This window comes from Schistocerca cancellata, chromosome 10 (genome assembly GCF_023864275.1).
Source record: "Schistocerca cancellata isolate TAMUIC-IGC-003103 chromosome 10, iqSchCanc2.1, whole genome shotgun sequence".
NCBI lineage: Eukaryota > Metazoa > Arthropoda > Insecta > Orthoptera > Acrididae > Schistocerca > Schistocerca cancellata.
In genome coordinates this window covers 64,548,757-64,568,614 of record NC_064635.1, presented here as the reverse complement: position 1 = coordinate 64,568,614, position 19,858 = coordinate 64,548,757, and the positions used below count along the sequence as shown (strand labels likewise).

At 39.0% G+C, this 19,858-nt stretch overlaps 1 protein-coding gene across 1 annotated transcript in view; it reads left to right on the top strand.

Annotated features, from left to right (window-relative positions):
- LOC126106894 (glycine N-methyltransferase) overlaps window positions 1-19,858 on the top strand; it is an 85,064-nt gene that overhangs the window by 18,503 nt on the left and 46,703 nt on the right. The window contains exon 2 of the mRNA XM_049913309.1: window positions 18,526-18,730. Within this exon, the coding sequence (XP_049769266.1) occupies window positions 18,528-18,730 (203 nt within the window). The 5' untranslated portion in view covers window positions 18,526-18,527. The remainder of the gene's footprint in view (window positions 1-18,525; window positions 18,731-19,858) is intronic.

Here is a 19,858-nt window from a genome sequence, read left to right as displayed (position 1 = left end):
CTCTTTGGATTAGAACTTCGACGGGTGAAATAGAATCTCTTACAAAAATAAAAGTAGTTGTGATATTTTGTGGTAATATGGGGGCTATTAAACCTGCCAACAATAGTGTCACCAGTGTGAGATACAAACATATTGACATAAAGCATTACATTATAAGGGATCACTGGGAGCATGGAAATATAACCATCAATTATCTATCCACAGAAGAAAAGTCATCAGATCTCCTAATCAAGCCTTCCAATAAGGACAAGTTTCAGAAGTTGGTGAAACATTATGGTCTAACCTGTGATGTGTAGTGTTCAGTATCTGAAAAATATTTGTTCAAGGGGGGAGTGTTGGATATATATGAACAAAATATTTTTCCAGTGTGTATAGTTGGGCATAGGATACATTGTGCCGAGTGCATTTGACCTCTGTGAACTGGTATTCTATGGTTTCTGACTGGCAATGAAGCCTTGTGTGTACCCTGTTTATAAAAGTGTTATGTGTTAATAAAATACAAGTTTTTATTTTGTCCCTAAACAATTTTTCCACATCTTTTTGCTGCGCTAAACTAAAGACTCCAGCTCTGAAAACAATAAAGTTGTACTTGATAAAGATCAGTGAAATAAGCTCATTTCGCTGGCGGCGGACATATCTTTTGCGTCATGTCGTTCAGGTAATGAAGACACCGTAGGCCTTAACCTATCCATAGTATTTAGGTCCATAGTTTATGGCAATGTGTGGCCGCAATTGTATTGTCATCAATATTGTTGCAAAATTTGGGATAGCTGGGCAATACTGCTGATTGCTCAGGCTGCTGCAGGTACAGCTCAGGTATTACCGTCAGGAATATCTGTATTGTGGGGCAATATCTATCTCTGTCCGTGTCTAAAAAAGCATCCCTCTCACTCAGAGTGAGAAAAATGTTCCGTGCAAAAAGTGTTTCAAATTGAACAGCATGTCAAGACAAGTATTCATACCGCAAGAATACAAAGGAAAGGCCTATGACAACAACTTTTGCCAGCGGCAAGTAGCAGTAGCAGTGATTTAAGCTCCAAAGGTAACCAAAAATACATGGATCTATGTGAAACATTCATTGCAAGTAACATTCCTCTTCACAAACTTACAAATCCTATCCTTAAAGGTTTCCTGCGCAAATATCGCTTAAATCAAAATATACCAGATGAAAGAAAGGGATGAAATGGTGAAGGCAGCAGAGGATCAAGTAGGTAAAAATACGAGGGCTAGAAGAAATCCTTGGGTAAGGCTGGTATTACACTATCATATTTCTTTGACAATAATTTGATCAAAGATATCATCAAATATTCGTCAAATTTGTTGGCCAAAGATATTTGACGTGGCACTAAAGAGGGGTATTGCACTGTCGTCATATTATTCATCAAAGTTCAAAATGGCGGACAACAACCTCTTATACGCTGCAGTTTCTAGTACCATAATTGCACTGTGTGTGTATTTGGAAAAAAAGCAGCGGGAAAAAAGGAAACATGCAAAATGTGTTACAAGAGCTACTATGGAGGACGTAAATTACTACAAATGGGTGAGTGTGTATTTCAGTATTTGCTCAATAAAGTGGCTTCTCATATTACAAAAGAGAATACACTTTTGAGAAATGCTTTACGTGCAGAAGACAGGCAAACTGTGACACTGGGATTTCTTGACACAGGAGAGAGCTACTTCAGTTTACAACACAGAACTCGAATATCACACTGCACATCAACTAAAATAATTCCAGAGGTGTGAAGAGATTTATAAAACACTGAAGTGGCAATATGTGAATGTAAATAAATGTTTAGTACACTAAATGGGCAATAACAACTATTTTTATTTTTGAATAATGGAATTGGTGTTTCAACACCTACAAAATTAATAAAAAGTACGAAACAGATGAGGTGCTTTTTAACTTGTGGCATCCTGAGTTCAAGGATAAACAAAGTAGAATGGGAAGCTAAGAAAGATTTTTTTATTTTATATTCTCTATTCCAGCTTGCTGAAAAGCTGCCTGTATGTTTCCATATGTAGAGCCGGATGGCTGTAGCTGTGACTGGACATGAAATCGCCTGCCGCATATTCCACTTGCCCATCAACACAAAATTAATAGCATGCACTATGCCCTAGCTCATACCCAACATTGTCAAGGAAAGTTTATTAAAAATATAAAAAAGTCGAAGGAACACACCAACTTTTAAGCCATATTTACAAACACACTACAGAGACATCAAATAGCTGTAGCGAAACCAGCGCTCCAGTCGGTTACATTTCATGACACCGACCTAACAGATCAGAAATTGAATTTAACTGATGAAATGAGAAAATATAAAAATGCAGTAAATGAAACAGGCAAAAAGGAGAACAAACATCTCAAAACTGAGTTTGACAGCAAGTGCAAAATGGCTAAGCAGGGATGGCTAGAGGGCATATGTAAGGGTGTAGAGGAATATAACACTAGGGGTAAGATAGATATTGCCTACAGGAAAATTAAAGAGACCTTTGGAGAACAGAGAACCACTTGTATGAATATCAAGAGCTCAGATGGAAAACCAGTTCTAAGCAAAGAAGGAAAAGCAGAAAGGTGGAAGGAGTATATAGAGGGATTATACAAGGGCAATGTACTTGATGACAATATTGTGGGAATGGAAGAGGACATAGATGAAGATGAAATGGGAGATATGACATTTCATGAAAGTTTGACAGAGCACTGAAAGACCTAAGTCGAAACAAGGCCCCGGGAGTAGACAACATTCCATTAGAACTACTGATAGTCTTGGGAGAACAAGCCCAGTCAAAACTCTCCATCTGGTGAGCAAGACGTATGAGACAGGCGAAATACCTTCAGACTTCAAGAAGAATATAATAAATCCAATCCCAAGGAAAGCAGGTGTTCGCAGATGTAAAAATTACAGGCAAGTGGAAAAACTGGTAGAAGCCAACCTCAGGAAAGATCAGTTTGGATTCTGTAGAAATGTCTCAACATATCAGGCAATACTGATCCTACGACTTATCTTAGCAGATAGATTAACTAAAAAAAGGCAAACCTACGTTTCTAGCATCTGTAGACTTAGAGAAAGCTTTTGACAATGTTGATTGGAATACTGTCTTTCAAATTATGAAGGTGGCAGGGGTCAAATACAGGGAGCGAAAGGCTATTTACAGTTTGTACAAAAACCAGATGGGTGTTATAAGAGTCAAGGGGCATGAAATGGAAGCAGTGGTTTCGAAGGGAGTGAGACAGTGTTGTAACCTATCCCCCATATTATTCAATCTATAAATTGAGGAAGCATTAAAGAAAATAAAAGAAAATTATGGAATAATAATTAAAACCTGTGGAGAAGAAATAAAAACTTTGAGGTTTTCCGGTGACATTGTAATTCTGTCAGAGACGGCAAAAGACCTGGCAGAGCAGTTGAATGGAATGGACAGTGTCTTGAAAGGAGGATATAAGATGAACATCAACAAAAGCAAAACGAGGATAATGGAATGTAGTCGAATTACATCAGATGATGCTGTCGGAATTAGATTAGGAAATGCGACACTTAAAGCAACAGATGAGTTTTGCTATTTAGAGAGCAAAATAAGTGATGATGGTCGAAGTTGAGAGGATGTAAAATGTAGACTGGCAATGGCAAAGAAAGCGATTCTGAAGGTGACAAATTTGTTAACGTTGAGTGTAGATTTAAGTGTCAGGAGTCTTTTTGAAAGTATTTGTATGAATTGTAGCCCTCTATGAAAATGAAACGTGGACAATAAATAATTTAGACAAAAAGAGAATAGAAAGTTTAGAAATGTAGTGCTACAGAATAATGCTGTAGATTAGATGGATAGATCACGTAACTAATGAGGATACACTATATAGAATTGGGGAGAAGTGGAGTTTGTGGTACAACTTGACTAGGACATGTTCTGAGGCATCGAGGGATCACCAATTTAGTATTGGAGGGCAGTGTGGAGGATAACAATCGTAGAGAGAGACCAAGAGATGGATACACTAAGCAGATTCGGAAGGGTGTAGATTGCAGTAGTTACTTGGAGATGAAAAAGCTAGCACGGGATAGAGTAGCATGAAAAGCTGCATCAAACCAGTCTCTGGACTGAAGACCTCAACAACAACAACCAGATGAATCAGAATTGCATTAAAATTACGTACCGACAATTTACCTACGTGGTCTGGAAGAAATACGCAATAAACTCAAGGACAACATTATTTTAATTTCAGTTGACGAAGCTATGGACACTTGTAACCATTACATTACAAATTTAATTGTTGATGCGTTAAAAAAAGAGCCTTGTTCTTCCTATTTAGTGGTTGCAAGAACTTGAAGACACAAATCATTCTATCATCGCCAAATTTGTGAATGAGGATATTAGAAAAACATTTATAGAACCTTCTGAGATGAACAGTTTTCTCTCGGATACTGCTCCATATATGATCAAAGCAGGAAAAACCCTCCATGTCTTTTATCCCAGTTTGATTCATGTGATGTGCTTTCCTTGCAGAGTACATCGCCTTGCTGAAGAAGTACAATCCACGTTTAGGAATGTAAATAAACTGATTTCATCCACAAAGAAAGTGCTGCTTCATGCACCTGCTCGCATCAAGATCTGCAAATAAAAAAATACCAAAGGTCTCTGTACCTCCCAAACCAAAGGCAACTCATTGGGGTATGTCAGTTGATGCTGTGTTGCAATGAACATTTTGAGCCTATCAGAGGCATAGTAAACGACTTCGATAGTGTAAAGGCTTCGGCAGTTTGCCAGTTCAAGGAGGTATTTAATGATTCCAGAATTAAAAAATATTGCTGTGATTAGCACCCATTTTTTCCATACACCTCCGTGTATTAAAAAGTTTGAAACTCAAGGTTTGGCGTTGAATGAATCTATTCAGTTAACGAAAAGAATTAGTCTATTGAACACTACGTTGTCGGAGGTATTCCCAAGAAGACTTAAAAAAAAAGTTTGAAAATAACCCAGGCTTTGAACCCTTGTTCCAAGTTGATGGTTTTAGTAATGGGACAGGTGAACTTTGGATACAAACAGTAAGTGTAACACAGTACCCAATCTAAATACTGCCCAGGTGTTTCATCTGATTTAGTATGGTCCTTTTCTGCAGAGGAAAATGTTTTTAGTGATTGGAGACACAATCTTGCTACTACACATTTGGAACAGTACCTTATTGCCTATGTTTACAATAGTAGGAAAATGTAAGATAATTTGTAAACTATCCTTTAGTCTGACGATATTATTTACATGTTAATGCTTTTAAAAAAACTCCTTAATGTACGTTGTTTTTGAAATAAAACATTACGGGTTCTTGTACATGCTTCTCTCCTTGCGATATATCTCGAAGCAGGACCTGTGCATATCGATTGTTTCGCACATATAACTGTATCGCTTTCGCTTGTTACCAACAACAATAGCAAAGGAGGAATAATATTCGATACACGATGTGCATCTCCTTTCTGAATTTTTTTAAGAACTTATGTCAAAAACGGCCCTGCCTAATCTCTACCACAAAGTACACAGATCATGAGATCAACATTCTAAATATCCCGATTTTTCGCATAGTCGGCCCACTTCTTCGGAATCGATATGCACAGATCCAACTTCGAGACATATCGCACACAGCAGTAAATATTTTTTTTTATTATTCAATCCTGATTGTTTCGATACTTTTCATGCGTATTTTAAGCATTTATATTTGCTTACATATTTTGAGTTTTTTATGTTGCGTATAATCCGGTTTAGTCAGAGTGGTAGCACATTACGGTGTGGGGCCGAATTTAGGATCGATTTCTCTAAACTTCTATATACACGCAGTTGTGCAGATTATGTCACTAGGTATTGTACCACATCTTACCATCATTACGTCAATGGCCCCTCATTCCTGAATAACAAAGAAAGGCCTGTGATCTGCTGGCGGACTTTAGCTGCAATGGGAAGCGTAAGTTAAAAGACATCGCCATAGCATAGTGACTGATGTAATGGGAAAATATTCTAAGGCTGGTGGGTACAAATCCTGCCGCAAGCAATTTTTTGTACAGCCTGTCATCATTATTTGTATTTGTTTAGATGTAGCTGCGTGATGTGATACACAACCATATGTGTCGTTCCTAAAAGTTGATACCAGCGTTGGGGAGGATCACTGTTAATTCCATCTATAAATTCTGAATAGAATTTAGTCCTACTTTCAGACGTAATTCTTTCATTTCTTTGATATTCAGGCCAAAATTGACCGGGAAATCCAGTTGGATGATTTTGAAAGACGTGTCGTCAGATGAACGACAGAACATTTTTATTTGATACAGAAAAATTTTCCCAGTCTGCAGTGCTTTCACTCGAGGAAAAGATCGGCTGGACATGAGGCATTACAACTCCAAGGAACGTTTTGTTGTCGATGGGATTTATTTCAAAAAAGGTGCAAAATAAATGGACTTTCTTGTTAGATCGTGGGAGCATTATCTATTGGCGGTCACATTTCTTTGTAGAAATGAAACATATTAGGGAAATACTGAGTGAAACATTTTATCTGGATGAAATATGAATTGACAGCAAGACGACATTTAGGAAACGTTGGCAAAAAGATAATGTTACTGGCGTTATGGAATGGGGAACCTCCTAAATAAAATACTTATTGTTGTAAATGTTAGTTCTAAGCAGAAGTTCGTCAGGGAAGCCAAACTAAAATTCTGACCAAGTCATCCATAGGTGGCTACCATGGTCAGAGTAACTTACAAAACTTTGTTGGGTTGTTCATGAATATGGTTTTCCCAAATCTCCCCCTGAACTCAGTAATTCTGATGAAAAACGCTTCATACCACAACAGACAGGTGGACAAACCACCCATGCTATATGACAAAAACGAGGATGTGGGAAAAAATGAAATGATTGTATGGCAGTGTTAAAAGGGATGTCCCAGTCTGTTGCTTGATGAGTAGCAGAAAGCTACAAGTAATTTATATAAATTGTCTGCGCTCCAAGATACCTTACATGCAGAACACATCAAACTAGAGAAAGATGTAACGCTGGTAGTGAATTTTATCTAGACATGTAAGGAAATGCCAGAACAGGTTAAGATATTAACAAAGGAGGTAGAGTAGTTGAAGTTACGGCCGCTGAGTGCAAGACTGTTTCAGTCGGCGCCACATTGGACGACTTGTGGCCGATGGTGACGACGAAATGATGAGGAAGGTAACTGAACACCCAGAAAATCTCCAACCCAACTGGGAATCGAACCCGGGCCCAGTACATGGGAGGCAAGGACGTTACCACTCAGCTAAGCAGGGGGACGAGAATTATGGAATGGATGTAGAAGAGGAATGTTGAACGTAATGACAGCATGAGAAAGCAGGCCCTGTTCTCTTTAATTCAAGAAAACAGATTTGTGAAGAATTTGCATGTGGAAGACGAAATGGCAAAGAGAAAGGCCACATGGTTTTCCACCTGCCTTCACATAATTGCGACTTCAGTGCGGTGGAACTAGTTATGAGCAAAAGTTACGAGACTATTTTGGAAGTGAAATACTTCTAGCGATATGTCAAACGAGAATTAGTTTAGGATGTCAGTAACATTTTCTGGCAGGAACTGCTAAAGACTGGCAAGCATACTGCAGGAAATTCCAGCACCTGGAAGCAGATTTATGGAGGTGCGGCGTTGTTGTGGAACTCGCGATAGTCCAATTCATTATTGATCCTGCCGAATCGGGCGGTAGTGACGATAACAGCAACTCTTGGGCAGACGAGATAGCCAATAAGACAGTTTCTGAATGATTCCTGCTTTTTTACGATTCTTATGTGTTTTATTTTATAATTACGTTTTGCATATGTCAATAACGAATTTCTCGTCACTCTTTCTTATTGCCACAATGTAACTTTTATTCCTGGCTCTTTTAATTTCGAATTGCGTATGAGAACTAATAAGGAATTAGTAGCAGCAAGTCCATTTATTTCACATGATGCTATCAATTACGATATCACGAATCTTATAAGCATTTGTTACGCCCCTGTCCCTCTGGTTTTAGTCTCATATTTGCTACCGCCGTGGCCATACATAGCAGTTGTTATGGCGGCCAACACATGGCACTGTCGGCGTTTCTTGGAACATAAATTTAATTGTGACGGCAAGTATGATGTCAGCACTGCGTTTGTAGTCTCTGCTTGTTCTTCCCGCACGTTCCATGCCATTCGACAGCTAATGTATTGTGATTCATTGGGCTTCGTCCACTCCCCACCATATCGCATGTGCAGGGTACACTTTGGCGCCCTCGATAGGAGGGGACTCCCCGTTGTATCTGCAAATTTAATCGTTTGAAAGCAAATGAATAATAATGATGAAAGCATGGAGCGAGAAAAGTGAGCTGTCGTCTCCTATGCTCCAGGTTCTCTTTAAAGATTGGTAGCCTTATGACTTGGTCCTGAATTGTGCAAAGGAGTTGAGATTCAATACTACAACAAAAACAATACGTAGTGGCCCGAAGTCATCCGACTTGTAACGATTCCACCGCTCGCGCTAAAGTACCGAGAAAATTGTGCGTAGTTGATGCCATTGTTTTCCTTGTTCGGCATACCGGGAAACTTTAGCGCTGCATATGGATGGCGTCGAAACTGCAGAAAACAGGTATATTTGCTCCTCTGAGAAACGAAAACTTTTTTTTCGTGTAAAAAAACTTTTGTTTCCTCTTGGAAAAAGTGTTTTTTTCAGGACGGCAGTAGGAACTGTTCCACAAAAGCGTCAACTGAATAGAATTAGGAAAGAGCAAAGCGTTTTCGAAGCACGGATACGGTAGCTATTTTTGATCCTAAAATACAGGTCCCGTTTTAAATTAAATAGGGAGAAAAAAGTACTGTAACCCAACATCCCTCCCTGTCATCCTCAAATCTTTAAAGAATCTAACTCCCATGCATAAAACATCATCAAACGACTTATTACGAATCGGTTGATGTGTTTCTTATTTGACGTTAACCAAGTAAACTCTTACTAGTTGAACATGCAAAGGCCTAGTTATATTGTTATTAGTTTCGGATTATTCACTCCTAGTGTAGGAAAAGGTATGTAATTTAGAAGAGATATGTAATTGTGTGTAAACCATGTTTGACAATGACAAGTGCTCCAGTTATCAAACACTGGGTTATTGTAGTCTAGGTGCCTGCTCACCATTTTAAACAGAAGTTGGTTTTACGGACATCTCAGTGTTTTTAACACCACCTTTCCTGAACCGTTCGTCGTAAAATGATACAGCTGTCCAGAGACATTGGGTGGTATACGTGGATACAGTTCGCAAAATTGGCTACGAAGAGAATTAGCAGTAAAGAAGTAATAAATTAAAACGTTGTGCCTGAGGCTGAAGTTTTACTGCGCGAACAGCGAAACTACGCGACTGTACGCGATAACATTTTTTTGCTGTCATCATTTTCTGCGGGGTGCTAACGGGTAAAAGTTTCGAAAGGTTGGAAATTACGTGTGAAGTTTGTTGGAAGTGGCCATGTGGATAATGTGCGAGCTGTGAGTTACTGCTGCCTCAAGACAATACAGTTCGTAAAGTATTACATGTATTGTTATGTTAAGCCTTTAACGTGTGAGTAGATTTTCAAAGGAACCACCCAGAGTCAGCCTTAAGCGATGTAGGGGAATCATGGGGAACAAACTTGGTCAGGGATTTGAACGGTTGGTCCCCTGTCATAGAGGAAATGTGAATTCCATCTGTATGAATATTTTTGGACAATTATTAAATCTCTCTTCTACTGTGTTGCGCTTGGTAAACTTCGCCTAGCTATGCATTCAGACTGTGTGAATATTTTTCGCAGTTATTAATCGTTAAACAGAAACATAGGTCGATAGTACATAATTAGAAACATCCACTCTGGGAGACCTGGTTCTTCCTCCTCCTCATTTTCAAACTGTGTGAATATTTTTAGGCAGTTATTAACTCTTAAAGAAAAACATAGGTTGATAGTACATAATTAGAAACATCCAGCCTGGGAGACCTGATTCTTCCACCTCCACATTTTTTAGATTTATCATTTTTGATATTTTATTAATGTGTTTAGGGTACTATTTTTGTTCTTTTCACATGAAACATCAAATGGAGTATTATTAAGTTTTATTAATTCAAAATTAACTGAGGTTATTAGACAAATATTGTGCTTCATTGTTACTGAAGACTAATATTGTAACTGTTTATAAGAGCTTCTAACTGTTTCTAAAAACCAATGTTATGTTCATTTCTGATTGTACATGTGGTTCACGTTTTCCTATTACATTTCAGGCATATTAAATTTTCTTTCGGTCTTTGGAAGATGGACACTCAGACCAGGTCTTCCTCTTCTCAAATTTATTGCATGATACTTCACCATCTCCTCCAGCAATAGATTCCTCATCATCATAGATATCTTGCCATATGAGGTCTTCGATATCATGGGGCAGATTGGGAATTGTGAGCCGTCTTCTAATGTGTGGTTCTATTAGAGAGTGGACCAATGTTTAGACGAACCTTATCCTTTTCATGACATGGTTTTGTCAGTAGTACAAATAGAGTATGAAACTATTTACGTATGTTTATAAGTGTGTAAAAAAGAGCTAGTGACCATCTCTTACATCCAGAGGGTCTAGCCTATCTTTTGTCTTGGTGTAATAGGAGATAATTTCTGGCTTCCTCTTGTTAGAATCCATCACTTTGCTGTGGTGCTTAGAATCTGTCAGAATAACTGCTTTGTTCTTCTTGGGAACAGCAGACAACAAAGTAACAGGTAACTCATTTGTGAAACCATAGAGGACTGATCCTGTTGGATTAGATTTATCAGACTTGAATTAGGCAGAATGACAGTTTGATTTTTGTTTTTCATGGTTTCAACAAATCTCAGAAATCTTTTTCTCAGTTCTTCCACCAGTCCATGCATGAAAACCATTTATCTCCAGTGAAATTTCTGTTTGATCCCTCAGTAGGTTTGCATAAGCTCAGTGTTGCTTGAGGAGATTTTGAAAAAAATTCTTCTCGTCTTCATTTAGCCCAATGCCATCACTGTTGTCTCCAGTATATATGTAAGCTTTGAAAACATATGTACTAAATGGGCCAGTCATTCATTGTACCTTGATGCCATACTTGCTGCATTTCTTTGACATATACACATGAAATCCACACCTCACTCAGAAAATAACAAATGTTTCGTCAGCTGTCACATTCTCACTAAGGCAATTCATATGCTGGGAACTGTCAGTATTTCAGAGATGGTAGCTGCATACTCGCTTTGCTTCCTCATCTCACGTGTGGTAGAATCGTCAAACTGTGGGAAGTTGATCAATATTTCAAACCTTTAGACAGACATCTTTTTTTGAAACATTGTCTTTCAGTCAGGTCCTTGGCGAAGCAGAGACATGACATTTTCATGTCCAGATTTGAAAATGGACACGAATGTTTGTACACCAGTGAGGGCAGGAATTTTTACAGAATCAGTGTTATGACAGTTAGATTGGTCTGTTGTATCAATCAGGATGGTTCTCACTGGCAAAACATTGCTATTTGTATGTAAAAAAATGCCCTCAGCTGTAGCTTGGTCAGACAAACACTCCCAAATTGCACAAATGTTCAGATTATGCTATTACGCTATTCCAAACAAATACAATTGACTTTAATACAGTTTCTTCCCTTATTGCGGTATACTGTGAAAAAAATATGGGAGACCCTCCAGTTTGAGATTATGTAGTACATCTTACTCCTTTTAATTTTATCTGGTTTCACTCCATTCCTGCTCCACTGTTTCATTTTTATAGTACCTTAGATTACTATTTTGTACATTATGACAGTATGTCATTGCTGGAAGAGTTAAGTATTAATTATTCGAGTGTGTATTACAGCATGAGCTTGCAGCATGCGGTGCACTCTATGTTGGTCTGCTTAAGCATTGGAGCCAGATGCTTCATGCATAGTTCGGCATATGTCCGTTCGATAACTGTTCCTGTTTTTAATCATATAGTTTAAATGGATTTTAATCACATTGTCCTTATGTGACTCGAACACCTCAGCTGGTGACAGATGTAACAATTTTTAGCTAAAGTAATATGAGTACTAGTTCTTATTTTTCTTTTATGAATTACAGTAATTTTATATTCGTGAAGGAAGCAAGGCATTACTTATAAACAAAAAATAAAAATAAAATAAAATAAAAAATAGGTAACTCCTGTTTCTTCTGAAATTTATACTAACAAATGGTATCAAAACATGGGTCAAATCGAAAAATACTAAAAATTGGCAACTGACAGGCTGTGTACTTTATTAATTGGAAACTTACTTGCATTTGCTGCTAACAGTCATGTTCAGGATTCTGAAATACAGTTGACTTTAGGTAACAGAAGTAGATATTAAGGGGCACACACTGGCTGAGGCTTCATAAGTGAAGTTGCTGGATATCCAGGTGGATTGTACACTGAGGAGCCACCATGTTGAGGATAATTTAATAAAAAGGCTCAGTTTTTCCAGCAGTCTCCCTCATCCACAGACGAGATTACTAGTTTGCTTTCACTCAGTTGTGTCCTATGGTATAATCTTCTGGGACAGAGGTTCCCAACCATTTTGGCTGTGTGGACCACGTAGTTTGTAAATAGAGTTTACAGACCCATTAACTAAATATACAAATAAAAAATATAAACACACATGAATAGACATGTATACACAGAGTATAAATGCAGCTGTTTTTATCTGTGCTTGCTCAATATGTGCACACATCAGTGCGTTGGTTGTTTTTCTCTGCATTGAACAATATTCCCACAAACATGTCACAAACTTTATGACCTGACGGTTTGTGCATGGTGCACTACACCACTAAATGGACTACACCTGTCCGGGTAGACTAACTGTTTTGTGTCCACACTTCAACACCTGAGCTTCTGCCCACGGGAAAATAAGCATTAATCGCTTGCTTGTGCTACATGTACTTGGCAGTACCAACCAACATAACAACATATGACATGTCAGACACCAATAGAAATGTCTGCACTTATACTCATTTTTGTGTGTGTGAACCTTTCGATGATTCAATGTTTCTACTGTCCCATGAATAGTCTCCTTTATTTCTAAATTATTTGAATGAATGTCAATGTGTCTGTAACATTTTTGGCATTTGGTACATGATAAAATTCATGAATAGATTATGTTTTAACACTGGGTTACTATAAAAATAGTAATAAATGTAGTAATTATTTAAAAAATAAAGCAGATAAAAAAAAGAGAAGTAGAAATTTTAATAGAAGGATTAATACTAAACAGATAAAATTTGAAATTTAACAACAAGAGTCAGTATGAACATGGTTCTAAACACAAAGACTAGGGGCAGAGTGTTGTTCTGTATGCTCTTTCGTGATGTCAGACCGTGTTACCCTCCCTCTCTCTAGTAGCCATCACAATTATGGTACTACGAAACAATGTGAGAATGATATCAGAACTGTTTCTGACACAGTATTACAGCTGATGTGTGACAAATACACAGTAGAATTAACATTTATTAGGTCCCTCCTGCACCCACACCCTTTTGATGTACTTTCATTCATGATGCACACAGTTTCAGAGCTCACGTGTCCACACAGTTCACAGGCGCTCTTATAGAGGCCACCTCGGTCGGCCCCCTTTCATGCTTTGGTGAGCTGCCAAGGAGACATTACTATTTATCAATTGGTGGAAGAACCCAAAACAATGATATCGTCGAGTTGATTGATGCAGTCATGCACAGAGGCTGTCAGCTTACCCATCGGCTTCTTATCAGTGACCAGTAGTGTAGCCTATTCACTGGATGAAATAGGCTGAATAATATCGAGTGACAGCAGTCTAATCCGGTTTGACAGACGGGGAATATGATACCCTTGCTACGTTTGGTGCTAATTATTTCAAAGAAGATATTGTTTCTGCTAAAATTATAAACCATTTACACCTCTCACTTGGTCATTAAATAACTGCAAGCTGATGATCAGTACCCTAAAGGGACTACTTCTGTGTCTTGTGTATCTTTTTGGTCACTGATTAGATGGAACTATGCAAGAAAAAGAGGAAGATAAAATCTGTATGTTGTACTGACATTAAGGTTATTAGAGATAACATCTCTGACACTTGATTTACTAGCAACTCTTTTAACCGTAATGTGCAGTTGACCCCTGTAACTTTCCTGAATATTTGGAAGAAAGCACACATCTTAGGCCTACCTGTCTGCAAGAATGGTAGCAAAAGTGATCCACGAAGTTCCCAGTCAATATCTTTGACATTCGGTTTCTGTGCAGTCTGAGAACGTATTGTAAGCTTAAATGTCCTCCATGCTGAGCAACATCGATTCCTAACACATCAATTAGCCATTTAACTCAGTCTTTTCCCACACAACTTGCTAAAAGTTGTGGACTGAGGGGCTTGGGTACGTGCAGTGTTTCTTCACTTCTGAAAATCATTTGACTCAGTGTTAGACCACTGCTTATTGATGAAAGTATGATAATATTGGGTACCCTACAAAATATGTGACTTCGTTGAGGTATTCTCAGTCAGAGTCACTGACAGATGTGTATCTTCAGGTATGCCACAAGAAAGTCTGTTGGGAGCATTACTGTTTGTATTGTGTATTAATTAACGACCTTGCAGACAGTGTTAGTAGTTTGTAGCAGTTATCTATAAACAATACTGTCCGAAAAAAGCTGGACAAATATTCAGTCAGTCTCCCATCCCCTCCCCCCTCTGCCCACCCTCCCACAATTTGACTGATCTAATTTTGCTCTCAAAGAGTTCAATCCAGTTTCTTTAGCTTCTCCATTGTGTCAAACAAATCTGTGACCATTCTTGCTGTCCCTCTTTGTATACACCCAGTATCCATCCGATGACCCCAAGTCTAACACCTGTTTACTTACAACTGAGCCCATGCCATAATTCATTTTATGTCTCTACAATTTGAAACACACAGGTGTTTGTATGCGTTGACTAATTCAGTTGTGACTTGTTGATTTTGTACTTCATAGGATACTTAGTTTTTCTTCATTTTGTGAAGTGAACATTTAAGCAAGTTTTTCACCATTTAAAAATCTTACTGTGCAGTTTTTTTCAGTAGTACTTCACTGCAGGTAATTGCTTGATCTGCAAAAAGTATGACATGTATGAATATTGCCTGGCAGGTCAAAAACATGCAAGAGAAACAGTAAGGGTGCTAACACACTCCTCCGGTGCATGCTCAAAATTGCTTCTACATTTGACGATGACTCTCCGTGCGAGTTAACTTGCTGTGTTCTCCCTACCGAGGAATTTTCAGTTCGGTCACAAAGTTTGTTCAATACCCCAAATGACCAGACTTTCATTAATAAAGATTTGTGTCATACTGAGTCAAATTTTTCTCAGAAGGTAAACAATATTGCACATACCTGATTGCCTCAATCGATGGCCTTTGGGATGTCACATGATAAAAGGGCTAGTCAGGTTGACATTTTTGGAATGTCTCTGTAAGTCCTCTTTATACAGATGGTTACGGGATCTCAGACGTTCAGTATAAAATGTTGAACCAAACCACCCTCAGCAGTCTAAATTTCCAGTCACTTTATTTGAGCAACCAGTTTCAGCTCTACATTACACCAACTTCGGGGCCCCTGACTGATGTATAGGAAGAATCCCACCTCTAGTTCAGTCAAAATAGGGGCCAACATTCAATGACTGGCATCCATAGACTTCTTCACAACACAATGATCCCTTTGATCATTTCCTGACTTGACAAGATTGCTGGCCCATATTTTGACTGGACTAGAGGTGGGATTCTTCCTACACGTGAGTTGGGGAAGAGGGGGGGGGGGGGGTGTCCTTAAGATGGTGTGACGTAGCGGTGAAACTGGTTGCCCAAACAAAATAACTTTTTAAAAGAGTAAATCACCAAATCACCATTTGACTGTGTGTGTGTGTGTGTGTGTGTGTGTGTGTGTGTGTGTGTGTGTGTGTGTGTGTGTGTCTATGGTCTAACAACTTTTAGCATTGTATGTGATAATGACATAAAAGCTGAAATCTGAATAGTTGAAAGGTAAATGTAATAATACACAGCCAGGTGGCAGTTTACTCTTTTAAAATGCATTGCATGACTGGCTGAATGTCATCAAAAACTTTTTCAAATAACAACTGGAAATTTAAACAGCTGAAATATTTTGATTTGACCTTTTTCTCAGAATGTGTGCTAGTTGGGACTGAGGAGGTCATTCTGTTCGAGTTACCACATTTCTTTTACTGAATAGGTCCAATTGGGAATAATTGATGCATACAAAGAAGAACAGCAGAACCGGTCACAGGTTTGTTTCACTTGGGGGAGAGCCTCATGGATGAGGTGAAAAAGCTGGACTGGCAGACACATGGAGACAGACTTCACATATTCCGTGAAAGCATGCCTTCAAAGTTTACAGAACCAGATTTAAGTGAGGAACCTAGAAATATACTGCAGTCCTTACAGCCCTGCAGCTAGTGCAAAGAGCAGGGTGGACTAGTTTACAGCATGTAGCGAAACGTTCAGCTATCATTCTTCCTCAGCTCCATAAGTGAAATGGAACAGAAGAAACCCTAATGCGTGTTACTGTGGAAGCAACTCCTACAGTAGTTTGCCGAGTATATGTGCAGGTTTAGCGAGGACAGGAGAGCCCGACTGAAGCTACCTAGGGCTGGGCCACCTCGCTTCACAGCAACTTCTCCTGTGTTTGGTGCCTCCACCTTTTTGTGTTCGTGCCACATATTTTGTTTAGATTGTGAAAGGTTGAAAATTTAAATGTTAGAGTTTCAACAACTTGTGCGTAATTAATTGGAGGAGGGAACCGGAGGGGGGGGAGGGTGGAGTGGGCAGAGTGACAGCTTCGTTATCTGCCTACACCTTGGAGCTTCACGTAGGCGTAGTGCTCGAAGGAGTGCCGTACTCTCACGGTTCAGTTATTGGTAACAATCACAGGCACACTCCGTGCCAGATATCTGACAGCATGGGTGACATCGTGGAGAGAATGACTGTGGAGTTCGGCACAAGTGTGGGTGTGCTGAATGTGGAAAACATTAACTGCGAGTGCACACCTTCAGTCACTACCGGGCAGCTCTGTTTCTCCTTCCAGTCCTCTACCATCTTCAGAGGGAGAATCACCGTAATCATTTTTGCTGTCACTATTTACGCCACCTAAACATATTATTATTTTATCTGTTCATCGTCGAAAGAGATTTCTTGTTGCATGTTTTCTCATTCAATTTTTTAAAATGTGTTTGCACAAGGGAATCAGTCTTTGAATTAAATTTCTCCTCACTCAAATGTCTCACAGATGTTATACTGCAAAGAAAGCTGTTTCATAGAAACTACCCAATCTATCATAACAGACCAAATATTATTTATTGGATTTAATTCCAGGTGGTGAGGAGGAAGGCATGAAGCAATGTGTCCAGCAGTTACTAGCATCTTACTGATGGAATACTTGACGGTCCTTGGCTTGGTTCTCAAATAAGTTCATACAGAATAGGTGTCAGCATGCTGTCTGAGAATGGGATATGTTCCTTTGTCAGCCACTTTCTGATATTTTGTTTGGTAGAATTAGACATTGGGGCTTTGTTTATTTTAACCTTGTGATATTGAGCATTGTTGAAAATTACTACAGAGGTAGGTTTTAAATTGAGCATCACTTGTTCCTGTCAATGACTCTTCACAATTTAGTTGGTTCGTGTGGTAGTGATAATCTCCCATTGCTTGATTTGACTTCCACATGACAAGTGCATTTGGGATAAAGAAAGTTTCACCATCTGCATGAGTTATTATTAGGTGTTGTCCCTTTGATACCTTTTGAGGAGACTGAATTTTATTACCATTCCATGATTTCCTACTCATGTGATGATAAAATGAAAATTCCACCAATGTAAACAATGGCTCCAGTTTTCTCCCTAATTTTTTGTTTTTAATTGCTTAATCTACCCAATTCTTTTTTCTCAGATGTCACTTCTCTCTAAAAACATGAGCCTGCTTCCCCCCCCCCCCCTCCCCCCTTCCAATCCCTCCCCCACTCCAGTGGAGATCAAATTTGATTAATAACTCACTAACGTGAAAGTGTATAGCTCCTTTAATTCCTTCCATTGTAGGCACTCGTTTTTCTGTCAGATAAATGTTGCAAACAATTTTCCTGACAACAGCTTCATCAAAATTATCGATGTGTATAATTATTTTACATTTAGTATTGTTTTTGTTTTTGTGGACTTACAAATTTCTTTACTCTGCCAGATTCTGTTAGCCTACCTTTCCTTTTAATTTTCTGGATATTGTTAGACAAAATGCCTGTGTCTACTTGGGCTCTCAATTGAACTCAATTTCAATCTGAAGTCACTGTACAGTAGTAATACAAACAGGGAAAAACCCACACAATGCACACATGGGGCAAACTCGAGGCAGACAGGTGTATTAGCGCTGAACAGTACCTCTCTGCACATACGCAGTGACCAACTGGCGGTTGTGCTGTAACAGTCACATAGCTCTCAGATGCCTGGCATGCAATGTATTTGTTGTGAGCAATCACTGTTTCACCTTACAGAAATGGACAACGTATTCCACATGCGGTCGGCAGGCGCCGCTGCCGAAGGAGTCCGGGACCAGTATGCCGACGGCAGGGCAGCACGCGTCTGGGAGGCATTCATTGGAGACAAGAACTCCCGCACGCAGAATTACCGCAACTTCCTGGTCGGGCTCTTGAGGAAGAATGGCTGCCAAAGAATTCTGGATGTTGCCTGTGGCACCGGGTAAGTTGTATTTCTGCATTTATTTACCAGTTCCTCTTCGAGTGACAGTGTAGCACTCGTATTGTAACAGCCAGAGCACTCTGTAACCTGTGCAATCTGTCATCGATCTTCTCATTGCTTTTTCGTCTAATTATTGACTACTGCAGGTGCTTTTAGCAATTTATGAATAATTCATGTCAGTAGAATCAATATTGCTCTTCATTTTATGCCTGCTTATTATCACTGATGGTGATGGTGATTAACTTATAAACATCGGACTTCTAACAAAACAGATCAGTAAATTATGTACACTTTGAGTGTGTATGAAAATGGAGCATAAATAATAGTATTTACAGTAGGCGTGGTATTTATTAGCAAGTGGAACTACCCTACCTCACTGTGTTCAGGGTGTATACGACCTGGGACAACCGGGAGATCCGGGAAAAACCCAGGAATTTTTTCATCCAGGAGAAAACCGGGAAAAACCCAGGAATTGCATAGAATTCCAGGAATGTTTCATTGTTTTAGTTTTCAGTTAAATTTTTGTGATTTTGACTGGTAAGAACCAATACTCTATCTAAGGATATTACTGCATCCTGCTACTGCAGAATAATACTGCAGCAACAAAACATGAATGAGAGAAAAAAATGAAAGTAAAACTTAAGTTGCAAAGGAAGTGCGCCTTATACAACAACAAAACAGTGCTCATGCAAGCATCTGCCAACAGCAAAATGTCAAAGGTTTTAGGAAGACTATGCATTGCCTCCGATGAGCGTGACGTGACAACTGTTTAAATTAGATTCGTTTGAGCAGTTGTGGGCGGGCTCTTGCGCATGCGCAGTTGAGTCGCATATGAGTAGTACCTTCTCCCGCTTCTGGTTACAGAAGTGTGGCTGGGCGCCACTACTTAATATTGCACCGGTTCGGAAATATAGTAAATCTGGGGCTGATGCACAGAGCGGTCTGAGTTGTGGTGGGGAGGTTGTTCGTCTCCACATGACCTATGTTTACGTTCAGTGATTTTGTTGTTTCCTCTTCGTTTATTGCTCTCACCTTAATTGATAACAAAACGGATTATTGTGGCCGGGAGCTATCAAATGAATTAAAATACGTTCGCATAATTACGGAAGGCTGAATATGTTATTAGTT